This window comes from Herpailurus yagouaroundi, unplaced genomic scaffold (genome assembly GCF_014898765.1).
Source record: "Herpailurus yagouaroundi ecotype Mexico unplaced genomic scaffold, PumYag 77, whole genome shotgun sequence".
Classification (NCBI taxonomy): domain Eukaryota; kingdom Metazoa; phylum Chordata; class Mammalia; order Carnivora; family Felidae; genus Herpailurus; species Herpailurus yagouaroundi.
In genome coordinates, this window is record NW_024412388.1 from 25,316,063 (window position 1) to 25,340,513 (window position 24,451).

At 51.2% G+C, this 24,451-nt stretch overlaps 2 protein-coding genes across 6 annotated transcripts in view; both read right to left on the reverse strand.

The window, feature by feature from the left end:
* A3GALT2 (alpha 1,3-galactosyltransferase 2) overlaps positions 1–7,637 on the reverse strand; it is an 18,815-nt gene extending 11,178 nt beyond the window's left edge. The window contains exon 1 of the mRNA XM_040468476.1: positions 6,700–7,637. Coding sequence (XP_040324410.1) covers positions 6,700–6,722 — 23 coding nt within the window. The 5' untranslated portion in view covers positions 6,723–7,637. The remainder of the gene's footprint in view (positions 1–6,699) is intronic.
* A 1,972-nt stretch (positions 7,638–9,609) lies between these two features.
* PHC2 (polyhomeotic homolog 2) overlaps positions 9,610–24,451 on the reverse strand; it is a 114,793-nt gene continuing 99,951 nt past the window's right edge. For all 5 annotated transcript variants that reach the window (XM_040468489.1, XM_040468508.1, XM_040468499.1 and 2 more), the window contains 6 exons: positions 22,416–22,618; positions 20,562–20,691; positions 19,599–19,713; positions 15,509–15,650; positions 14,117–14,393; positions 9,610–11,024 (listed from right to left, as the gene is read on the reverse strand). In XM_040468489.1, the coding sequence (XP_040324423.1) occupies positions 10,870–11,024; positions 14,117–14,393; positions 15,509–15,650; positions 19,599–19,713; positions 20,562–20,691; positions 22,416–22,618 (1,022 nt within the window). In that variant the 3' untranslated portion in view covers positions 9,610–10,869. The remainder of the gene's footprint in view (positions 11,025–14,116; positions 14,394–15,508; positions 15,651–19,598; positions 19,714–20,561; positions 20,692–22,415; positions 22,619–24,451) is intronic.

Genomic DNA, 24,451 nt, shown 5'->3' on the forward strand with positions numbered 1-24,451 from the left:
AGCCTGGAGCCTGTTTCTGATTCTGTGTCTCCCTCTCTCTGCCCCTCCCCTGTTCATGCTCTGTCTCTCTCTGTCCCAAAAATAAATAAACGTTGAAAAAAAAATTAAAAAAAAAAAATTGGTTTCCTCTCTGTTAAAAGGACAGTTTTCTTAGACTGTTGGTCTAAGAAAGATATTAAAAAAAAAAAAAGAAAGATAAGATATTGCTAAGAGGTTGCAGAGCTTTCTCTTTACCTTTAAGTAATCTGCCTAGAAAACAAAGATTTTTGTGGCCTGTCAAAATAATTTCTTGTGTTTCCTATCAGATCTTTGATTGCTTAAGAGAACCAAGCCTTCCCTATTAGAAGGGCAAAGAGCTCTTTTTTGTTTTACAACTTAACTCTCTGTATTTGTTTACAGAGTCTCTGATTGTCATGGCTAAATAGATAACCAAGTTAATGCTCCCCAATAACCTGTGATCTTATTTGCTCAAGTATTTTTAAGACCTTTTACCAACTTTTTCCTCCTCCCCCTACAATATCATGCTGAAGGAAGTCTTTTTGACCTGGAAGGAACTTTGAGATTTTCCACAGGATCTGTGGAAAACTATAAAAGAATTGTTCTCTCTCCTTATAAAAAGACAGAGGCCAAACTGATGTAGCTTATTTGACATGTTAAATTACATGGTGAGCATTGTCAAAAAAGTAATATGAAGCCTTCCTTGCGTTGTATTTGCGCAGTATGCAAGTGTTCCAGAAATTATGTGAAACTCCTGGAAATCTGATATGTCCTGGTGTCATGCTATCAGCCACAATCCTGGCTATTATCTTAAAATGTTGTATGTTACAGAAATAATCAAATTCCCTTCTCAATGCTATTTAGCAATGGCCATTTTTGAGCCTTTTGTCATTCCCAGATGGTATGTTTCACTCTGATGCTTTTGCAAAAGTGCTGCGGCTTTAAGGAGATTCAGTACAGGTTTCTTATAACTTTAAGACCGTAAAACTGAAATGGGTAAAAATCTCCAGAACTAATAGGAAAACTGATTCAAGCAGAACAAGTATTGATTCCACGGGACAGAACGAGCAGGAAGGATGCTTGTAACTTATTCTGACTTTTTGTCTGAAGTGTTTCTGGTTCCTTAATGTTTTGTTTTTCTGTATTTAAGGAAACCTTTTATCTTACAAGGCTACATGAGTTACAGCAATTCAGTAAAGTGTGTACCTTTGTAAACAAAGATGAAACATTTACTTTTTCTCCGACCTGATCCCTCCAGAATTTAGAAACTATTGTTTTGTTTTGTTTTGTTTTTCATGGCAATATAGCTAGTTATTTCCATACGTTCTCTGTGAATCTGGTTCTCCTTGTAATAAGACACCTTGGGAAGCACTAGTTATATTACCGAGGTTTTGATGGATATGAATTCACCCAAACTGTAGGTATTTTAGGTAAAATCTACTGTGGAGCCCTTGGCTTGGCTCCCTATCTCAAAGACTTAAAAGTTCAGTCTGAAATTCCTTATGAAAAGTTCCAACAAAGCAGTCTTAAGGACTTGTATGGTCAATCAGCCACTGTTCTTAACGCACTTATATAATCAAGTTGGTTTAATGCAAACAAATTAGTTTTACTGTGATTATATTTGGTAAGTGGAGGTAATTGTAGAGAGAAAAATTATGTTTGTCCCTTTGTAGATACTAGATTCTAATCCTGTGTATTGTCTTTGAGGTTTTGTTAAGTGCCTGTAAACTGGACTAGACCTGGAATTCTTCTAGTTTCCTGAAATATCTGGCTCTGACTCTCCAAACAGATGCTTCCAAGTTTCTCCCACCCTTCTGACGGGGAGTCACAAGGACAGAGAATGCCCTGAATCTCCTTGGAAGGGACTATACCAGGTCCACCTCGCTACCCAGATGGCAGCCACCTTTAGGGACTTGAACCTTGGGTACACGTTGCACAGCTAAAGAAGGCTCCACCTGACATCTGGTCCTGCGCAGAGGCTGGAGACTTCCAGATCAAATTGACGAGGAAGAGAAGTAGCTGGCTGACAGCCGGGTAGACCGCGTCCACCCAAGGTGCCAGATGGAGACCTCCTACTTTAACGTAAAACCCTTTGTTCTTTTCTTTCCTTTATGCTGGCATTGGCCTGGAAAGAGCACCAGCATCTGTATCTCTAGGCCATTGCTAAAGGGAGGTAACCTTTCAGACTGCTAGCTTTCAAAAACTCTGATCTGTCCATGGTGGTGGACTCCATTCACAGAGCCACCCTAGCGGGAGCAGTACTCCCACAGGGTCTATGTCTGGGGCGGTTTCCATCTTCCTTTGGGCCTATGAATGCCTACATGGTTGGTGCATAACCAGGCGATGACTCTTACCTAATGGGTTAGCTGTGCCCCTAACTGTTCACCAACAAACTAAGGCACCCTGTGGGTCAACTCCCCTAAATTTACACCAAGTTAGAAAGGACCTACCAGGAGGCTTTTGTGATTCAGGATTTGCTTCCTTAGGTGTCTACCTCCCTGGCTGGGAGTGAATACAAATGAGGCTGTGATCAGCACACTCTTCTTAACTTTCAAAGTATGGCTTTGTGCTAGAGCAATGGCGGCCCAATGAAAGTCCTTAGACTCTCTGGCCAAGGTGGTTTTTGACAATAGGACAGCCCTTGATTAACTTTGGGCTGAGCAAGGAGGTATCTGTGCTGTGGTCAACACCGCCTCCCGCACCTGGATTAACACTTCTGGGAAGTTGAAACAAGGTTGCATAAGATTGCTGAGCAGGCCACTTGGCTTAAAAAGAGGACTCCTTCAATGGGGTCTTTGTTTGACTTATTTGATTTTGATTGATTTGGGTCTTGGGGACCATGGCTCTTTGGTGCACTCTAGATATGGAGAGGTATCCTGCTTATGATAATCATAGGAGCAACCCTGGGGCACTGTACTCTCTCAAAAACTTTAAATGCACGTTCAAAGCCCCTAACCACCGAGCAAATGATCTCCTGAGACTGGAACATCAAAAAGGGGAATGAAGAGAAGGACCAACTTCAAATGTAATCCTGAGGTCATGACCTGTGACTATCACACAGGAGCAGCGAAAACTGGGGGAACTTGGAGTGGCAGCTGGGAGGTTGACACTTTGGACCTGCCTCTCAACTCAACTGAGAGTCTGATCGAAAGGGGGCGGAAGTGTTGAAAAAGAAACAACAGGGCCCCAAATGGAGGCACTCACACGAAGCCCCCTGTCAGCAAGCCCAGACTTGGCACCAAAGGGGATTGCAGTCTTCACCTTCTCCCAGGAATGTAACTTTTAACCAGTCCGTCTAGAATTACCTGGTAAGCACTAGTGAGATTATCTGCCTGATAGACCCCCCCACGTTCCCCCAAAGGAAAGTGACCTTACCTGAAACAGCCCACTTTTTTAAAAATTTATTTTGAGAGACAGAGAGAGAGAGAGAGAGAGAGAGAGAATGAGTGCGCACAAGCAAGAGAGGGGCAGAGAGTGAATCCCAAGCAGGCTCCCCGCCGTCAGCGCAGAGCCTCACATGGGGCTCAAACTCACAAACCATGAGACCACGACCTGAGCCGAAATCAAGAGTTGGATGTTCAACTGACTGAGCCAGCCAGGTACCCTGAAACAGTCCACTTTTAGCTAGAAGCCTCCTTTCCTCCATCCCCTTCTGCGTACAAAAGACTTCCATTTTGTACGGCCCCTCGGAGCTCCTTTCTATCTGCTGAGATGATGCCTGGTTCATGAATCAGTAAATAAACCCAATTAGATCTTCAGATTTACTCAGATGAATTTTGTTTTTTAATGTTTTCTAAGGGAGGAAAATGTCTTTCTTTATACTCCTCTCTTGTCCAGCTTCCCCTTACGTTCTAGTCACCCTCTGGGGTGTTTTCCAACACCAACAACCAAGTCATTTCTCCAGCCTCAAGTGAGTGTCCAACAATTCGATTCATTTCTATACTATTTACCTGGAGTTAGTGCCAGATCCCACAGGTCAAGGGTGCAGTCCTGTGAGACGGCTCCCTCTTCAGAAGCCAGTTGCAAATCCTGGGCCACCCTTACTTCTGGCTGATTGACCATAACTCAGGGGTTCCCACAAGCCCCTCCTCATGTTCCATAAGTTGCTCACAGAGCCGCTCACATAACTCAGGGAGGCACTTTACTTATCTTTACTGGTTTATTTATAAAGGGTATGCATGAACACCCAGAGGAAGTGCTACATAGAGTGAGGTCAGGAGCTTCTGGCCCCGCGGAGTTGGAATGGGCCGCCCTCCCGGCATATGAATGCATTCACCAACCCGGGAAGTTTCTAAACGTTGCTGTTCAGGAGTTTTTATAGCCAGTCTCCAGCTCTGCCTTCCCTCCCTGGAGGTCGGGGGCGGGGCTGAAAGTTCCAAGTCTACAGTCAACTTGGCCATTCAGGTGGTTAGTCCCATCCTGAGACAATTGAGGGGCCTACCCTAAGTCACCATGTGACTCATCGTGAATAACAACAGATAGTCCTATCACTCAGGAAATTGCAAGGTTTTTAGGAGTTCTATGCCTGGAGCACAGGAAAAAGACCCAAAGTCTTATACTGTGTGGTGTAGTTCCTCACGTTCCATCCTGGAACTGGGGTGGGGCCGAACCACTGCCCGGATTCTCTGGTGGGACTGTTCTGGGCATCATGGGTACAGTGACAGAGGACCCCCGGGGGCACTGGTGCCACCTGGGCTCTCTACTTGGATGTCTCCTAAGTGCCTCAAACTTAAGTCAAAAAGGAACTCTCGATTTTCTTCAGAAACCTGCTCCCCACTCAGGTCTCCTCCATCCTGGTAAATGCAATCATAATGTCCACGTGTTCTCTCTGATGGGTCCCAAGTTACCCAAGTGGGACCACTTCCTCGCTCCTCGGAGCCCTTCGTCACCAAATTCTCTTGCTTCCGCCTCCCCACCAGAGCCCCAGGCTCCTTCTTCCCCACCTCTGCTTCTCATCTGGATTCCTGTAACTACTAACTTGCCCCGTCTCTTTCCGTGAAGTTCCTTAAACTTGCCATGACTTAGTGTCTTCCCCACCTCTGTATCTTTGCCCACATTGCTGTTTTGCTATCAACCATCACCAAGCTCCAGAAAATTCTTCTACACCCAGCCTCCTCCTCGTGATGCCTTCCTCGACCTCCCCCTCCAACACCTGCTGCCATATGCTCTTCCGCACCTGTGCAAACCTCTACTCAAGCACTTGCCAAACTCTACTCTGACTTCTGCCCCGCCAGGCGGCAGGGCCGTTTTATTACCCTTTGTTTTCTTGGGGCCAAACTTGAGAGCCTGCCTCATGGTTGGTGCTATTAATATTTGTTCAGTAAACTAAATGAAGCAATGAACAGGTTCCTTGTCTTCATTCTTTCCCAAACTGTGACTCCTTTCTCAAGACTCTGTTTGCTTCAGCGTTAAGTCTGCACTCTACAAATATCTTCAGGCATTTACTGAGGCACTCTGCCTGCTGGGTGTTTTATGTCCGTATCGCATTGAGGTCTGATCACTTGAAGGAGATGCCATGATTATCTCCACCTTATAAATGAAGAAACTGAGGCTCAGAAACATTAAATCACTTGCTCAAGGTCACACGGCTGGTTAAGCGGTGGAGCTGAGTTTGAACTTAGGTCTGTCTGATTCCCAAGCCAGAATGTGGCATTTGGGGCACCTTTTGACCTGGCCCCAGCTCAACCTTAACGCTCCTCTCCCAACAGTCTCTGGCTGGGTTAATATTCCCCCAAGGCACCTCACATCCCCCCTGCCTCCCCTCCCCTGGTCAGTGCCTCTCCTGCAGGAAGCTTTCTCTCCCCTTGCACACACCAGCCCCACCAAGCTCCGGGAGGGCGGGCTGCAGCTGGCTCCCGGAAGCAATGCTACCCTAGAGGTACACTCTGGGAAACACCACCTGTCCGCGCTGCAGGGGCGAGAAAAGGCTAGAGTGGACCGCTCTCAGCCTTCACCACCTTGACTCATTTAGCTGGCACCCACCCCAACCCCCAACCTCGGTAGGGCGAGCTGATGCATATCTTGGGCACTGGACCTCAGCCAAGGCAGCCAGGCAGAGCGGGCCCCAAGTGGCCCCGGGTGAGGGCCGGGTGGGCACCTGCCAGCTCCTGCCGCCCCCTCCCATGCCCCAGCTGGGAACCCTAGTCCACAGGGGCCCCTGCCTGACCCATTCTTCCACATGGCTTGCTCAGATATTTTCAAAGGCACCCCCTCCGCCCCACCTCCACCTGCAGAAAGTGGTCCCTCAAGCCCACCCCAAGCTCTAACCTCTCCGACCTCCTCGCTTTCAAGAAGGGGTTAAAGAACAAGCATTAGTTCTGAAGTGGGAACAAATTTCAACTCCAGACGGTCAGTCCCAGTGGGACTAGAGAGAGGTCTTGGCTATGGCAGGGGACGCAGCACTGGGCCTTTCTCTCGCTCACCAAGGGGGCTCAGAGTTCAGGGAAGCCAGGGGAGTAACCCCACTCTCCCCCAGGAGCCACAAGGTCTCCCAGGACGCAGTCTGCCCCCACCCAGCTCTGCCCCATGGACCATCTCTACCCCTTGAGTGATGTCCCCTGTCAGAGTCTCCTTTGCCCAGGATCTCCATGGCTCAGCCTTTGTGCCTCCTCCTTGCCTTGTTCTGGCCACCAGACTGGATTTCTGCCGGTTCAGCTGTCCTGCCCCATCTTCCCCCACATGCTGGCAGTGTCCCCAACTCACCTGAGTCTCTCCTTGAGAGCCATGTCGAGAAGCTGTGGGGACAGCCTGCCAGGAAGAACCCTCTAGCTTGGAGCCAGGGGAGAAATAACCAGTTCCTGGTGACTGGGACAAAGCAGCTGCAGGCCATCTGTCAGAAACCACACCCACAGAAGCCAGCAGGGATGAACTGCCCTGAGGGGGACTCCCTTGGGGGCGGTGCCTGCTGGAGGAAACCGGCCCCAGGATGGGGTGGGGGCTGGGAACCCCCTTGGGGCCAATCACCTGGGAGAAGGTGAATCTGAGGAGAGCCAGCTCTGGTTGGCCAGAGGCTCTGAGCTATTTTGTACTGACTTCTCTTACCTGCCTTGGGGGGTCCCTGCGCCTCTCTTCAGCATCTTGGAGCCCTGGGAGAGGACTATGGTCTGTGAGTCCCGCTAAGGTGTTTGCTGCCCAGGGAAAAATCCTGTTCTGCCAGATCTCAAGGGCACTGGTCACCTGGTTGTGACCTTGGACAACTCACAATAAAATGGGGTACATACACCGGTCACCCAGCACAGTGTAAGAGCCACACAAGATAGGGAAGGGTTTTGGAAAGTTTACACTGGGCAGGGTTTTCTAAAAGTGCAGTTTGCAAGTTCTCAGAAATCAGTTTTGTGGGCCAGGGATCAAGACCAAGATTTAAACGTATGAACAGGAAGAGAATTGAAAAGAAAATATTAGAATGTATTGCACATAAAGGTAGGTATTGTTTTATGAAATTTTTGTTTCAGAGATCTATATTTAGGTATGTATATGAGAGCGGGAGACCTTTTTTTTTTTAAACCGTGTCTCATGATCAAAAAAGTCTTCAAAATTCTGAGTAAAGCGTAAACAAGAACGAATACAGGTTTTCCTGCTATCTGAAAGAAGAGAGTTCTTTATGAAAACTGCCCTCAGTAGAAAAGGCATAAAAGCGAAGTTTTAATTGAATCATTACTTTATATGGAAAGTTTTTTTCAGCGTTCCCGGATCCAAAGGGTAACCCATGGTGGGCTTTTCTGCTCCCTTAGGGCACTGTCGCCTTGCTAACGGATACACAAAATAAATGGAGACAAAGCACAGATGCTCCCAGAGCTGTGGGGACGGAGATGCCACACGTCCCAGGTCCCCGGAAGGAGCACGGTCTCCGGAAGGAGCTCGGTCCCTGGGTCCCCGGTCCCCGGAAGGGCCTAGCACTGCATGAGCTTCTATGGCAGCTTGCTGCAAAGCAAAGGCTATTTTCACTTTTTGCCTTTTTTCATAAAACAAAAACCCTCTTGGCATTTGTTTTCCTTGGTGGAAACGGGTACTGCTGTAGGGTTTTGGTAAAAGTGGCCTACCGTGAGCTTTCGCAAGCAGGGGCTCTCCCTATGGATTTAAAGAAGCAAGCTTCGGGTTGCCTGGGTGGCTCTGTTAAGCTTCCTACTTCAGCTCAGGTCAGGTCACACTCGCACTGTTTGTGGGTTCGAGCCCCGCGTCAGGCTCTGTGCTGACATGACATCTCGGAGCCTGGAGCCTGCTTCCGATTCTGTGTCTCCCTCTCTCTCGCACCCTCCCCGGCTCGGACTCTGTCTCTCTCTGTCTCCCAAAAATGAATACATGTTTAAAAAAAATTTAAAGAAGCACCCTTCCAACTTACAACAGGTGGGGCCTGTCACCCGAACAAAACCACCAGTATTTGCTTGTGTCAGTGCCCTCGAATTCACCATGGCCCCTTTTAGGAGTTTCGGTGTCTTCCTCCTTCACCACACATGAAGAACAAATTCAGGAGAGGCCTGGCTTTCACTTTCCCCAGAAGGGAAAATGGGGGTCTGGGGTGAAGGGGCTTGTCCGGATCTGCACGGGGCCCTAGCGCACCTGCCCGCTGGGCCTGCATTCCTCCACCGGGTGGTTCCCCGCGCCTTCCCGCTTTCCCCTGGGTTCCGCCCCGCCTGGCCCTGGCAGAGCCGCCCCTCCAGTCCGGGCTCCGGCCTCTGGGTAATCAAACTCCTAAGTCGGCTTCTCCTTCTCCTCCTCCAGGTAGTAGTTAACAATTTAACTGGCTTTCCAAAGAGGCGGTATCAAACTCCTAGAAGTTATGCCATATCTTCCCGGGCTCCACCCTTGGAGACTGATTCAGTGTGCTGGGGCCCAGGCCTCAAACCCACATTTTAAACAAGCAGAAACACTGCCTTAAGGAAAAACCCAGAGGCTGGAAGGAGCAGGAGGTCAGGCGCAGGAGTTTCATAAGGGAGTTTCAGCTCCATTTGGGCAGGGCAGGGGCTGCTTTGCGCTCCACGAGGCCTGGTTCAGGGAGGCACAGGGCCACACAAGCCGCTGTTGGCCGCACACACCGGGGCTACTCCCGCCAGCTCAGCTCGAGTCCCACCATCCACACCCCACCCCCCATGCCTTTGCAGAGCCACCTGCGTCGAGAATGCCCTTTCTTCCTCATTCAAGACTTAGGTGTCCCTTGCGCGAGGACAAAGCCTCTAATAATTAGCTATTCCAACATCCCACAACTGCTCAGAAACTGCCGAGTGAACCAAAGCCATCCCAAGGGCTCTCGGACACGGAGCCACTGCGCAGCAACAACCGAGGGTGTGTGCCTGGGGATGGAAGAGTCTGGGCTCTGCCCCAGGTGTTCCAGGTTATTCCTGGCCCAAGAGCACTGCGTCTCCCCTGCGGGAAGTGAGAGGGGGACTCAGAGCTAAGGGGCTCTGGACCCTCCCGCTCCAAGGGACACAGGTGAAAGAGAGGCCGTGTCAGCTTCCTCCTGCGAAATGGGGCGAAGGGCGCCCTCAGACCACGGACCGGGCCCCAGCAAAGCGTGGAGGGCATGCTGTCCAGTTAAGGCCGTCCCTCCCCCAACCCAGGAAACCACCCCTCTCCTTGTGGACGAAAAGGAGCCAGTGGAGAAAGGCACAGAAGAAACAGATTTTACAGATTTATTTTTAAAAAATGAAAACAAAAGGTTAAAAAAGTCCTTCATTTCCAACCCTGCCTGGGGGTGTGTGTGGGGAATAGAACAAGCTGAGAAAGGTGCCCACCCTGTTCCCAGGGAGAGCCCCGCTCCTCCCCCAGGAGCCTCCGAGGACAGGGCAAGTCAGAGGCAGGCCCTCGCCCTTCCTGCCCCGCCTCCTCCGCAGGTAGCTCAAATTGCTAGCAAGTTCGAGAGGCAAACAAGCGTGGGAGCTGGAGGCCCAAGGCTGCCTTCTTCGAGGCAACGCCACCCTGGCTCTTCTCTGCCCTCAGGCGTTCTCTGGGCCCCCACTCAGGGGCTCCTGGGGCGGGCGGGCGGGCGGACAGGCCAGGAGGCCCCGCCCGGCCTACAGCAGCTCCCTTAATGCTGTTCGTGGCACAGCAGGGCGGTCGGGGGGACTTCACAGTGTGGGAAGGGCTTCGGAGACAGCGTGCCCACTCTGGAAAGGAAAACCGCCTGATCTCGCCTCTCTGCACAGAGGCTGCCCTCCCTTTCTATTCCCCATCCTGAGGCTGAGTGGAGTCCAGGACAAAGCACTAAGTGGCTGTTTGCTACAGAACACCTGGAGGTGCCAGAGGGTGGCTCTGGGCCCATCTGTCAGTCCAGGCTCCTACACAGTCATCCAGTCACACACACAGCGTTAAGGCGTCTGTGCCAGTGGGCGTGGCCGAACCGGGCCCAGCTTCTCTCGCTCCACCTGCAGAGGGTGAAGGGGGAGAGCCCCTGGCTGCTTCAGAAACGGGCCGAAGGGGGAGAAGCTGGCAACGGAAGAGTTAGCCAGGCCTGGAGAAAGAAGCGGGAGGAAGGCAGGCAAGGGCTCGCGAGGCCTCTATCCAGGCCTGACGGCTGCCCTTGGAAGTAACCCAACTCAGGTTGGGGAGCCCTGACCATATGCCCCCTGGAAAATGGGGGACAGAAAGAGAGGAAGAGAGCGGGGCTAGAGTATTGGGACTTTGGAGGAAGCCAGTGCTATCAATATTTACAAGCATAAAGCCCCATCTTCTGCGCCACCTACCTCTCTGCCCCTCCCACAGAAAGAAAGGCCCCTGAGAGCCATTGAGGGGGTGCCAAGCCCTCCTCACCAGCCACGCCCCACAGGGAGAGCCCTTCCCTCCGACTGGCCCCGTTTCTGGGCCCCTCAGGAACGTCCGCCTGGCTCTGCTCAGTCGGGAGGAGGAGCCCGGGCCAGACCCCTGGCTCTCCGGCCGGCCCTACGAGTCCTTGAGCATGCTGATGCGTGCGTAGATCTTCAGGGCCGGCCCCAGCTTGATGTTCATGGCGCTCATCAGATGGTCCTCCTTGAGCAGCAGCAGGGCTTGCCCGTCGATCTCCTGGGCGCGGAACTCCTCTGCGATCTCCTGGCAGCCTGAGGGGACACCACCAAGGACCGCATCACCCTGAGCTCCCGCGTTCGCGCTTGGCGGTCACTGCGCGGGAGACGTGCGATCTCGTCTAACCCTCCCGGCCGCCCCGCACCTCGAGGAAGGCCATCCTGCCGTCAGAGGCCAAGCGACTTCCCCAGTGGTCCCACCTCCTCATTCACGCGTGTGTCCTCACTGGACCCTCCCCTCAATGGACTGGGCGGACCCAGCAGAGCAACACGGTGCTGCAGGAGTGACCGCGTGTGATTTCCAGGCCTAGGTCACCAAGGGTACAGCAGGTGCCACCTTGCTTTATTTTGGAGGAAGCTGGCGACCGTATCGTGAGGACCCTGGAGCAGCACTCCGAAGAGGCCCAGGTGGACAGGAACTGAGGCCGCCTGGGTGGGGCACCTTGGAACCGGTCCTTCGGCTCCAGACCAGACAACTGCACTCTGGCTGCCATCCCGATGGAGGCCTCGTAAGAGCCCAGGCCAGTGCTGCGCAGCTAAGCCGCATCCCCGACCCGCAGAACCCGGGGTAGCAGCCACTACACTCTGGGGTTAACGAATGAAGTTTGGTTCCCGGAAGAGGGGTGCTTCCATGGCCAGGAGGCGGCAGCTGGAAGGACCGTGAGGAGTCAGTGAGGCGTCTCAGACACTCAGAGAGGCTTGAGGCTCGGCGGGAGTCTGACGGCCTGTGAGGAAACTGGGTGAGGCTTCGAGGAAAGTGAGGAAACTGTTCCTGGAAATCGGAAAAAACGGAGCAAATGTGGCCGCCCTGCCGCGGGGGTCACGCGGTGAGTTTAACGTGCCTCACGAACTGAGCAATCTGAGGATGTTTCCAGCAGAATGCCAGAGGCTTCACCTGGCGTCTGATGCTGCTCACAGGAAACTGAGGAGAGGCAAGGAAAAGGCAGAACAGTTCCACATCAAGGAGCTAGGACTGGCTGGTTTGAAAATCGCTAGCCTCTCTGACAGCAAATGAGGCTGAAACTACGAAGTAGTCTCTAGGCAGAGGTCAAAGCCAGGACGTGGGACACGGGCTAGAGACGGAACTGAGGGTGTGATCAATCTTTCACTAAGACCTTGGAAGCATGAAGGTGCTGCCTCAGAGGGCTCTCTAAGGATGTCATGGGCGTGCCTCACGGATCCTCGCCATTCAACAGCGGAACTTCTGAGAGGTTAGGGGCACTGTCCCCCAGCTTCAGAAGAAGCCGACAGAGAGGAAGGCTTACCTTGGAGCATTTTTGGGTATGGGTTTTGTCTAATGGAGTGAACCCCAACAACTCGCATAGGAAGCCCACAAAGATTTTAAGAGAATCGTACTTGCACAGACACTGCTCCAACCGAAAGGGTCAGAAGTCATAGAAAATGAGGAGCAGTACAAACAGGCTGAGAAAACGCCCCTGCTGAAAGCCCAGGCTGCCTTTCATGGGAAAGAAAGGATGACTCAGAGGGTGGAACCAAGAAAGGGAAAGAAAGTCACTCCTAGGCTCTGAGTCCTAATTCGGGAAATGCCAACATGTGTCCGTGCTAGGTTTCGGAACTAGTGCCATGGCTCCTGTATCCCCCGTTTTCCCCTTGTTGAACAAGCATGCCCACTGCGGTGACCCTGTGCCTGTCCCGCCAGATCTGGGGTTTGTGGAAGGAGACGGGTCACATGTCTCTAGCTCTCAGGTGTTCAGATCGAGAGGAACTGGCCGCAGGAGCTCCTCCACGCCTGGACCTGAGTTCGGTGGTTGAGATCCTGGGCTTCGAGCCCCTGCTGTCATGGAATGAGGCCTATGGGGTCAGGGTGGGGGTGGGGGTGGTCTACTTGAGGGAGGGACATGAATCACTGGGGCCTGTGACTGGGGAACTATGGTAACCGGCCCTCAGACAGCTCCAAATCAACCTGGCTTCCCTTTTATGCCCCCGCAGGCACGACCTGTGTGACAGTGTGAAAGTGACACCACGTGGTTTTACGACCTGTGTGACAGTGTGAAAGTGACACCACGTGGTTTCGGAATCTAGATCAAAAGGGGCACAGTGGCTTCCACCTGATGTCCCGGACCACCAGCTGTAGGGCAAGTGCTTGCCACGTCCTGGGAACACCCAAGCGTGAGTGGCCCATACTGAGAGGAACTGACACCCGCTGTGGGCAGCCATACCCTCCTCGAGAATCAGGGCAGTGCGGCACCTCAGAACAGGATTCCGCAGCCCCAGGGAAGCCACATCTTCATCGCAACCTTGTGAGAGGCCCTGGGGCAGAACTGCCCAGCCAAGCCACTCCCAGATTCCTTCCCGACAGTGACCGTGTGGGGATATATTCTGGGGGCGCAGCAACAGATGACTAACACACTGAGCTAAGGGGCAGAGCCAGGATGCGAGCCCAGTCCTGACACACAAGGGTGTGCTCTCAACCGCTATTTCCACTCCAGGTTTGGAGTCCCAGGCCTGTGGCGGCCCCTCTGTACCTGGTGTGGCCAGCGGCCGGGTGAGACTGGGCAGAAACAACAGTAGAGAGGTTGTGTGATCCCACAGAGAGCATCTGTGAGTAACGTGAGGTTTGCCTTCCAGGGTTCATTTCTAAACTGTAGCCCTCAAAACCACGTGCACTCCCCGCCAGGGTTGTGTGCAGTCCTGGGTACGCGGCAGACTTGCACGTCTGTGTGCCTCTGTTCACACGCCGCCCCCCCCCCCCCCCCACAGGGTGCCATCTCTCCAGCTGGCCGAGGCCTGCCCGCCTGCGGTTTCCAGCTCCCACTGTCCTCTGCTGGCTTTCTCTTTGACAGGTTGCCTACATTCCACTTGGCTCCTCTCATACTCTGTCCCAGGAGAGACACAGGGGTCGACTCACCGTCCCCTCTGCATTTCACACAGCCGGCTCACCATGGCAGCAAATACACCTCATTACAGGCACAGGATTTAACTTACAGTTGTGTTCTGAACTAGAAAGTACACTCTTCCAGGCGGGAACCTCACTGACTCATCTCTGCACTCCCATTCGTGAGCCTGAGTCATCAACTGAGTCATTTCCTGGTCGGGGGAGGGGAGGTCTCTCCCTCTCTCCCGTGCGATGCTATCCCGGGCAGGTGTGGGACTGTCAGGGGTCTTACCTGGCAGGGAGCGGATGAACTCGTAGACATCTTCTACATTCCATTTGGTGGGCTCGCTTGGTAGGAAGTGGTGCCCCATGCCCACCAGGTCCCGCATGTGCATGTCAGGGAGCTCCAGGTCCCGCTGGCCTTGTCGCCGGCGGGAGGTGGACGAACTGGCTGAGATGGGTGACAGGGGCTCCTCATAGCTTGAGTTATCCGAGCAACGGCTGGAGTCTTCCTGGCTGTGTGTCAGCTGCAACGCGGCCGTGACCGAGAGGGGCACGGTGCCTGTTGGCTGGGGGGCAGAGAGAATGGTTGGCTTCCTGATGGGAGAACCACCCACGTCTAGCAGAGTGACAGGCAAAGCAAGTGGTGTCCTCCTTCTACTTGGTCCATGACTACATACCTTTGAATTCCTAGATCAAAGCATCTTCCGGGCTGTCCCCTCTCTTGTCCTCCCAGTACTGGCACGTGCACCGCACTGCACGGCAATGACCTGACTCTATGTCTGTTGTTTCTTCTAGATGTGGGGTTTTAAACCAGGGCTCTATGGGTTTCAGGGGTGGTCTACGAAACAGCATGGAGAATTTCCTGGGCATGTGCATGTTGGATGGCAGCTTTCCTCAGAGTCTTAAAGAGGTTTATGACCCAAGTGACAACAAGCAGCAAAAATACATCAGGTTCTGAAATGTCCCACTAGGCCGTGGGCTCCCGCAGGGTGACTTAGAGCCTTAGCGCCTCACAGCGCTACAGCGCCTCTCAGCATACGGCTGGGGCTACAAAATAGTTAACGAATGAATACCCATGGTCCTGGTAGAGGCTTCAAGAACTCAGTGCTCTGTGTTTGAGGAGGCAATGACGGGGCGCCTGGGTGGCTCGGTTGGTTAAACGGCCATCTTCGGCTCAGGTCATGGTCTCACGGTTCGTGAGTTCGAGCCCCGTGTCGGGCTCTGTGCTGACAGCTCAGAGCCTGGAGCCTGCTTCGGATTCTGTGTCTCCCTCTCTCTCTGTCCCTCCCCCGCTCATGCTCTTTCTCTCTTACTCAAAAATAAACATTAAGAAAAAAACCAAAAAGAGCCAATGAGATGTGGGGGAAAGGGTATAGGCTGCCTCCCCACCCAGCCCTCCACGTGAGACATGAGATAACCGGGCCAGGCAGAGGAGACCCCACTTCCAGGCTCCCAGAAGGATGGAAGCAAACTGGAAGGGGAGAGGTGAGGAAGGGGCAAGGGAAACCACCCCTAAGCATCCATGGGTCCAAATGCAAGGGCCCCTTAAGGGACCTGAGAAGGTTGTGAGAAATGAGGACATAGCAGAGTATACTTAGTCAGCAGTGGGAAAGGCATGCGGGTGTCCCGGGCCTCTTAAGAAGGGAAGTTGGCGGGGACTTGTGTCAAGCCGGCATCTCACCTGCTTCTTGGTATCCTTGGTAAGTGGTGGCAGACTGGCTTTGCCGGCCCGGCGGCGGTTGTGGGTCGTGGCTCCTGCCTTCTGAAGCTTGCTCCGGTCCGAGTGGAAAAGCCCCACTCGTTTGGTGCACCCCACGTTGTACCTGCCGGAGTCGGGGAAGGACGGAAGTCAGAGCACAGTCATGGGGAGTACGGGCCTCGGGCAGCATGACAGCAGCCGGGCTCTCCAGCAACATCTGAGTCTGTCTATTTGCGCCGATCCTGGGTCTACCACTGACTGCTAGCTGTGTGACTCTGGGTAAGCCACTGGATCTCTGAGCCTCAGTTTCCTCATCTGGAGCTGGGGATGAGACGGCTCACTTCCCGAACTCGGTCCAACAGTGACATGAGCTAACGTGTGGCAAGTGCTCAACATGACAACTCAGGTCATGCGAAGAACTCGTGGCCGACATGGTCTACACTGAAAGGCACTGGTGCCAGAAGACAGCTGCCTTGCAGTCCTGCTGGGAGGTACAGGCGCACCTCACAGACACTGCGGGGTCGGTTCCAGAGAGGGCTCGCAATAAAGAGAGTCAGATGACTTCTGTTTGTTCCCTGATGCATATAAAAGTAAGGTTTACGTTACACTGGAGTTTATTAAGCATGCAATAGCATTATGTCTAAAAAAACCAATGTACATGCCTTAATTTAAAAACACCTTATTGCTGGGGCGCCTGGGTGGCTCAGTTGGTTAAGCGTCCGACTTCGGTTCAGGTCATGACCTCACAGTTTGTGAGTTCAAGCCCCGCGTCAGGCTCTGTGCTGACAGCTCAGAGCCCGGAGCCTGCTTTGGATTCTGTGTCTCCCTCTCTCTCTGCCCCTTCCCTGCTTGTGCTCTGTCTCTCTCTCTCTCAAAAATAAACATTAAAAAAATTTTATAAAATAAAAAAATACCTTATTGCTAAAAATCGCTAACCATCATCTGAGCTTTCAGTGAATCATAAATAACCTTTTTGCTGATGGAGGGTTTCGCCTCGATGCCAACAGCTGCTCCCTGATCAGGGTGGTGGGTGCTGAAGGCTGGGGCAAGTTCCTAAAATAAGACAACGGTGAAGTCTGCCATGGTGATGGACTCTCCCTTTCATGGACGATTTCTTTGTCACGTGCAATGCTGTTTGACAGCATTTTCCCCACAGAACTGCTTTCAAAATTGGGACTCCTCTCAAACCCTGCCACTGCTTTATCAACTCAGTTTATGTAATCCTTTGTTGTCATTTCAACAGTCTTCACAAGCATCTTCACCAGGAGATTCCACCCACCACGTTCTTACTTTCTTTGCTCCTCTATAAGAAGCCACTCCTCATCCATTCAAGTTGCATCACGAGATGGTAGCAACCCCGCCCCATCTTCAGGCTCCACTCCTCATTCTGGTTCTCTTGCTATTTCTACCACATCTGCAAGGACTTCCTCCACTGAAGTCTTGAACCCCTCACGGTCATCCATGAGGGTGGGAATCAACTTCTTCCAAACTCCATTAATGTTGCTATTTTGAGCACGTCCCATGCATCCTGAATATTCTTAAAGGCATCTAGAATGACAAATCCTTTCCAGAAAGTTTTTAATGGACTCTTCCCAGATCCACCATCCCGATCTATGGCAGCTAGAGTCTTACAAAATGCACTTTTAAAAAAGACCTGAAAGTCAAAATGACCCCTTGATCCATGGGCTACAGAATGGATGATATATTTGTTAGCAGGCACATGGAAACAACATGAAATCTCATTGCCATCTCCATCAGAGCTTGTGGGTGACCAGGTGCAGTCTCAGTGAGTGGTGACATTCTGTATTTTTTTTTTTTTTAATGTTTATTTTTGAGGGGGGGGAGGGGCGAGAGAGAGAGGGAGACACAGAATCCAAAGCAGGCTCCAGGCTCTGAGCTGTCAGCACAGAGCCCGACATGGGGCTTGAACTCACAGACTATGAGATCATGACTTGAGCTGAAGTCAGACACTTAACTGACTGAGCCACCCAGGCTCCTTGAGCAGTGATATTCTGAAAGAAATCTTTTTTCCTGAGCAGTAAGTCTCAACAGTGGACTTAAAATATTTACTAAACCATGCCATAAACAGATGTGCTGTCATCCAGGCTTTGTTGTTCCACTGACAGAGCACAGGCAGAGTAGATGTAGCATTAATTCTTAAGGGATGTTCAGAATGGTCCATGGGCATAGACTTCAACTTCCAACAACTCACCAGCTGCATTAGCCCCTAACACGACAGTCAGCCTGTCCTCTGAAGCTATGACGCCAAGCACAGACTTCTCTCTAGCTACGCAAGTCCTAGACGGTGTCTTCTTCCAATAACAGGCTGTTTTGTCTGCATTGAAAATCTGTTGTTTAGCACGGCCACCTTCCTGAATTACTGTAGCCGGATCTTCTGGGTAACTGGCTGCAGCTTCTACATCAGCACCTGCTGCCTCACTATGCATTTTTATAAAACGAGATGGCTTCTTCCCTTAAATCTCATGAACCAACCTCAGCCAGCTTCAGATTTTTCTTCTGCAGCTTCCTCTCCTCTCTCAGCTTCACAGAATTGAAGAGAGTCGGGGCCTTGCTCTGGATTAGACTGTGGCTTAAGGGAATGTTGGGGCTGGTTTGATCTTCTATGTAGACCACTCAAAGTTTGTCCATATCCGCAATAAGGCTGTTTTGCTTTCTTATCATTTGCATGTTCACTGGAGTAGCACTTTTAATTTCCTTCAAGAACTTTTCCTTTGCATTCACAACTTGGCTAACTGTTTGGAACCAGAGGCCTATCTTCTGGCCATCTTGGCTTTCCACATGCCTTCCTCACTAAGCTTAATCATTTCTAGCTTTTGATTGGAAGTGAGAGACCTGTGCCTCTTCCTTTCACTTGATCACTTAGAGGCCACAGTAGGGTTATTAATGGGCCTAATCTCAACACTGTTGTGTCTCAAGGAATAGGGAGGCCTGAGGAGAGGGAGAGGCAGGGGAACGGTCGGTTGGTGGAGCACTCAGAACACACATGACGTTTACTAAGTTCACCATCTTATGTGGCAGTAGTTCACAGAACCCAGAACAATCATAGTAACATCAAAGATCACTGATCGCTGCGATGTGATAATAACGAAAAGGGAAATGTTGCAAGAATTACCAAAATGTGACACAGAGACAAGAAGTGAGCGAATGCTGTTGGAAAAACGGTGCCGATGGGACTTGCCTGACACAGAGTTGCCGCACACCTTCAATGTGTAAAAAGCGCAGTATCTGGGAAGCATGATAAAATGAGATATGCCTGTAGCTTGGCAGAGCTTCACAGAGGTACCCTGATTACCTCCAGCACAGGGCTGAGGACAGCCTTATTCCAGCCGGCATGTGGAGCCCCTCTCTGCCTGGGGATTGAGAGAGTTCTATTCCTTTGAGGGTCCAGGGCTCTGGGATTGGTGCCTCTTCTGCCTTGGTATGAAGACCACATAGGGCTCTGGAGTCAGATGGGTCTAACTCCCCAACTATGCCGCTCGGCACAACTACTTATCCTCTATGCCTCAGTTTCCTAGTGCGTGTGAAGGGCACAGTTATGCCTGCCTCACAGTTATTTTGAAGACCAGATGACCCAGGGCGTATCAACTGCCTAGAGCAGCGCCTAGCACGCGGCAGGCACGCAGTAAACGACGCTGTGTCTGACTAGGATCATCGGTCTACGCTGGGTGAAGCGCACAAAGAGAACATCTACAATGAGCACAGCGGCTCGGCGCGAAGCCTCTGGTGGAGGGCTTGCCCAGTGGGGACAGTAGCTGCCAAGGGCAGGGAAAGAGGACGGGTTCAATGGGGCCCAGGAGGGACAGCCGAGCTGAAGCACTGCCTCCTCTCCTTGAACTTGGGGCTGCTCACTCGAGCTCTGGGTTCCAGGACCTGGCGGATTAGCGACACGGTGCCACTGCCAGGCTGGTGGAGGAAGACGGAACGCGGATAAGCTACACCTAGGGTCTCCCAGGATGGACGATCGATCGCTGAAGGGAGGTAGGACACGACACAAGGTGCGATCCTGAGGAGGCGGAAGGGCTGGCACAGCGACAGGGCTGAGGCCACTCACCTCTTTGCACACGCCATGGAACAGAAGCGCTTGGAACGCTTGAACTTGTAGGCAAAGTCCACCCGGCCACAGAGTTCACACTTGAGTTTGAGGGGAGTACCCTCCTCTTTGGATTCTGGAAAGTATGGAAACTAGAGTAAGTGTAAAGACGAGCAACCCCCACAGGACCCCACGAGGCCTCCCTTCTCTGCTCTGCCTCTTCCTCATGTCCCCACAGCTGTGGCATGCAGTGGTGGTCTGGCTTGGAAAATGCCCATCTGCTTTTGCTGCTGGTTTGGGAAGAGACGTTTCTTCCACCGTGGCCAGTAGCAGTGGTGTTTGGTGACGGACCCTCGGACACCTAACAGGTTTTCTGTCCGAGTGCTACGAGCCTGAGGCAAACACAGGTGGCGAAGAATCAGCACCCCTCTGGAAGAGAGGGGGCTCGTGGGGAATACTCTGGATGCTGTCACAACCGATCTGGAATTATCCTACCCTACCGTGACCCGTCTGGTCAGCTGTTGCCCTGGATCACAGAACCCAGGAGTTCTGTATCCTACGTAGCCCCCGCTCAGTCAGTGGCTCCTGCTGCAAGTGCAGTCGTCGTCGCCTGGCCACTGTGGCGCCAGAGGGCCGGCTCCCGAGGCAGCGAAGGAGGGGCACTCCTGCCTGCCCACTCCCACCTCCTGCCAGCGACTCCCACAGGAAAAGCAACTCTTGGAATCCTGTGCGTGGCCAGAGTGGGGCTGGGGGAGGGGCGAGGGACAAACAGTTCCCCGAGGGCAGGGACTTTCCCTCTTCTGTTTTCTAGGGGGCAGGGCCCGGGGGGAAATGGTTGATAGACCGATATGTTAACCCACTCTCTGGCCAGGGTTCCTCCATGGATACGGCTAGAGGAAGTGTGCGAGGCCTGCCTTTGTGGCCCTGTCTACTTCCCGGTCAGCTCAGCCAAATCGGAAGGCATTTGGGGTATGAGAGGCCTACCTTGCAGATAGGGCTCCTCCATCTCAGAGTCAGTGGTGGTGGTGTGATCCTGCTGTGGAAGTTTCTCAGGCAAGAACCCCTGTGCATACTTCTTCTTGAGATTCCCCACCAGCAGGGACGAGCGTCCCACCTAGAGGACAAGGTGACATGGAGGCCATGAGGGTTAGGTGGGAGACACTGCCTTGTTATCCAGCCTCATCAAAATTACAAATATAAAGCATCTAGGTGCAGATGCCAGCCTCCACATCATCATCCAAGTGTGCCTTGCTCAAGGCCCTATTCTGCTGAGCAGCTCAGGAGGCAAGATGCCAACTGTCCCCCAAGTACAGGGATGGCTTCAATCCAGGACCAAAGGACGGCTTAGGAGGTTAGGAAAATACCTACTCTTCCAAGTGAGTGAGGGGCAGAGATGGAGACAGAAATCACCACCAGCGAAGCTGCCAGGACCCAGGGTTCACATGTCACCGGGCAGGAATACAGCCGAGGCCATGTGTGAGAGTATATGTATGACGCTAGAGGGACTTGGCAACCATTTTTTTGTTTCCTGCTTTTCCCCACCTTACGGTTGCTCTACCCAAGCCAGAGACACAGGCAGCCATGGAGGAGAGCAGAAGGAAATGGACTCTGGGCCACAGAGCAAATGCCCTGTGTGGCTGCCAGGATCTAGACGGGCTTATTCACTCTTGGTCCTTCCTTCGTTGTCTCTGTGCAGGCAACCTGGTGGCTAGATCTCTGGGGCGATGCCGTGGGGGAGCCATTGAATCTGCATCCGCCCTGTCAGATCGGTTGGTTTCTGGTGTTTCTCTAGGAGACCAAGGCCAAGACCTAGTCTAATGAGGGAGGGGACGTGACAGGGCTGGAGCTACTTATAGCTAAGGTACTCCAGGGTAGATTTCTTTGCCACAGGCCTTGAACAACCTTCAGAGGGAAAGAGGACAAGAACCTATTTGTCTTCTGGCATTTTAGAAGGGCAGTTCAGCCAGCTCAGTCAATCAAGCTTAGAGTCTTCTGCTGACTGTTCCAACCACTCAGGGACCCGAAGAATGAGCAGAAGGCAGATGGCATCCCGTGAAGATGGTATTCTCTAACAGCCAGATAATCTCATCACAGGAGAGGCTGGTGTGCACCTGGCTCTGGGCTCCTCCCACCTGTATAAGAGCATCACCTGTCTTCACCAATTCACACTGCACAGAATCAGCTGTGGGTGTTTTGTTCTAACAAGCCATTTTCTTGATTCTTTTATATTTCCCTTTGGTCTTATGCTCTCATTGGACACATCTGATTGTGGCCTTTCTAAAGTACCCCTCACTCTCATTCATTCTCTTTTCAAGGCTCTGTCACCAGAAAAGAAGCTTCAGGCTACAACCCTGTTCTCTTCTCTTCATCTCAGACACATCCTGAAAATTTTGTTCCACGGTTTCCTTTTGTTCTCTAATTGGCTAAAGTTTTGCCATTCAGAGGTTCTGGCATTCAAAACTGAACGAGGTCTCATTTCCCCAAACCCATCATCTTTCCCCCAACACCCCAATGTGAATTCCCTTCTAACTAAGGGGGTCACACATCACCAGGCAGGAACATGGCTGAGTCTGTGTGTGGAAAACTTCTAACCAAGGGACCTTGCCAATTATTCCTAATCATGGATCCCTTCTGGACCTTAGGAAGACACTCAATCCTAGAAAGAAAATGGCTCTGACATTCTTTTGCGGGGGGGAAATTAGCAAGGAAAGAGCAAACTGTTTACATTTTTGGACATTTTACATGGAAATGTAAAAATATTCTAATACACATCCAAAATATACTTCAAAAAAAAAAAACAAAAAAAAAAAAAAAGAGGGGAAAAGAAGTAGTCCGTACCGGGAAAGGCTCCGCCCCCTCCTGGATCACAAACCCTTCGATAACATGCGTCAGGATTTGGGGTTTCACAATGGCCTGTGGTGGTTTATTCTCACCATTCTGGGGGGCAGTGCCGGTGATGCTGGAGGCAGAATTTCCGTTCCCTGAGGTCATGCCGGGGCTGCTGAGGTCGGTCAGTGCATGAACAATGCCCTGCCCTGTCTCTGTACAAGGGGAGAGTAGGAAAACACAAGCAGGGGAGGTCAGAACTGGGTCCAGACCAGCAGAAGGAAGGGCAGGGACTCAGCATGTGTCTGGCTTTTTCCATGGAGCCACACGACAATGTGAAGCAAGCAGTCCCCTCTGTCAATGACCCACTTAAAAGTGGCAGGTTTGATGGACACACCACCAAGTGGGACTATAATCGGTCCTGCAACCAGGCAGCTAATCAGCTAGCAGTATTTTTTAATTTCCCAACTGTGCTAAGAATAGTTAACCAAGTCAAACAGATAATAATTCTCTTTTGGGAGTTAAGACCTCGGTCAATATTGATCTGGACAAACAAGGCAATCTTCAGTTCAAGGGAGAGAATGTATTTAAGGTGATAACTACAACCAGGATGAAAAGCTGCACTAGGTACAGGGCTTGGGGTGTGGTGGGGTCTGGGGGAGAGAGGTTAAACCTTCTATAAAGTTTTCCATGGAAAAGGATTAGATTTTAAGCAGCCTGTGAAAGGTCAAAGTACAAACCCCAGAGATGAACACAAAGGGAACACGAGGGTTGAGCCCCAAGTGAACACGGTGTTATCCATAGGAGGCTGGTTATTGGGGGTCACGCATTAAGATACACCTGCATTCAATTTCTCCCCCAAGGTGGGGGGCTCTATGCTGCTTCTGTTGGCCCTGTGCTCTTGATCAAGCCCCTTGCCCTGTTCTCAGCTCCACATCCAGTCCAGTCCTTAGCCAACCAGAGTCCTCCCCTCCTGAGGTCTCTTCCCCTGCGGGCCTGCTGGCCTTCCTCTGAAGGACCTGATAGCGTGCTGTAAAAAGCGTGTCAAGGTGCCTACACAGAACACACCACAGGGGACCCTCCTCTTCTCCACTTCGTCGGCCCCTCTCCTGAGCTGCTCCATGATTTAGAGGTACAGACCCTCATTACCTCACTTTTGCAGCCCCCTCCCCGCCCCCTTCCCAGGCCCATTCCACACCAACTGTGTGAGGTGAAGTTGCCTGTAACCTGGAACTTCCTAAAAAAGAAAAAAAGAGAAAGAAAAAGCCATTTCTTTATTACAACAAGCCTATTGATATTAAGCATAACCCTGCCTGTGTGTGTTACATTCTTGAAAAACGATTTCAGTACATTAGTTTAGTAATTTTTGCATAAAACTCTGTATGTCGATGCTCTTATTTCATGTTAAATACTGAAAATCTCACCATGGAACAGGAATTCAGAGTCTGATATGTAGCATAAGAAATAAAAATAAACACATTTTAGAAAAGGTTTATAGCTGGTTCATTTTATTACTAGCAGTCCTAATGCTCAATAAACCAGGATGAATCTTTTTTGATAGAAAAGAATCGACTATGACACATGCCTTCACTAATCAGACCTCAGTAATTCAATTATAATAAATTTCAGAGCTGAGCACGAGCCATCCAAGAGATATGAATGATGAGATTTTTAAAAATTAATTTTTGTTTGAGACACATTCACACCAGCAAGTTGGAAAAATTCCTTTAAGTGTTTATAGTCATTTGAAAAAAAGTTTTTGACAGCTTTGACTTTACTGTAGAGATGAAAATTTTCCCCTTTGGAATTCGCCTCTCTAAACTATAAAGGTGTTTGGGAACTACATCAAAAAATCTTTTCTTAACTGTCCATGAATAACTAGGAGGACCAGGTCAATCAAATCAAATCAATCAAATTAAATTTCTCTGCTTTTAAATGTTAAATATTTAAGCCTGCATTTACAGAATTACATTTTCTCTTTTATTTAATATTTTAAATAGGCAAGAAAACATGTGTTTTACTTAAACTGATGAATAAATGCTGTTAAA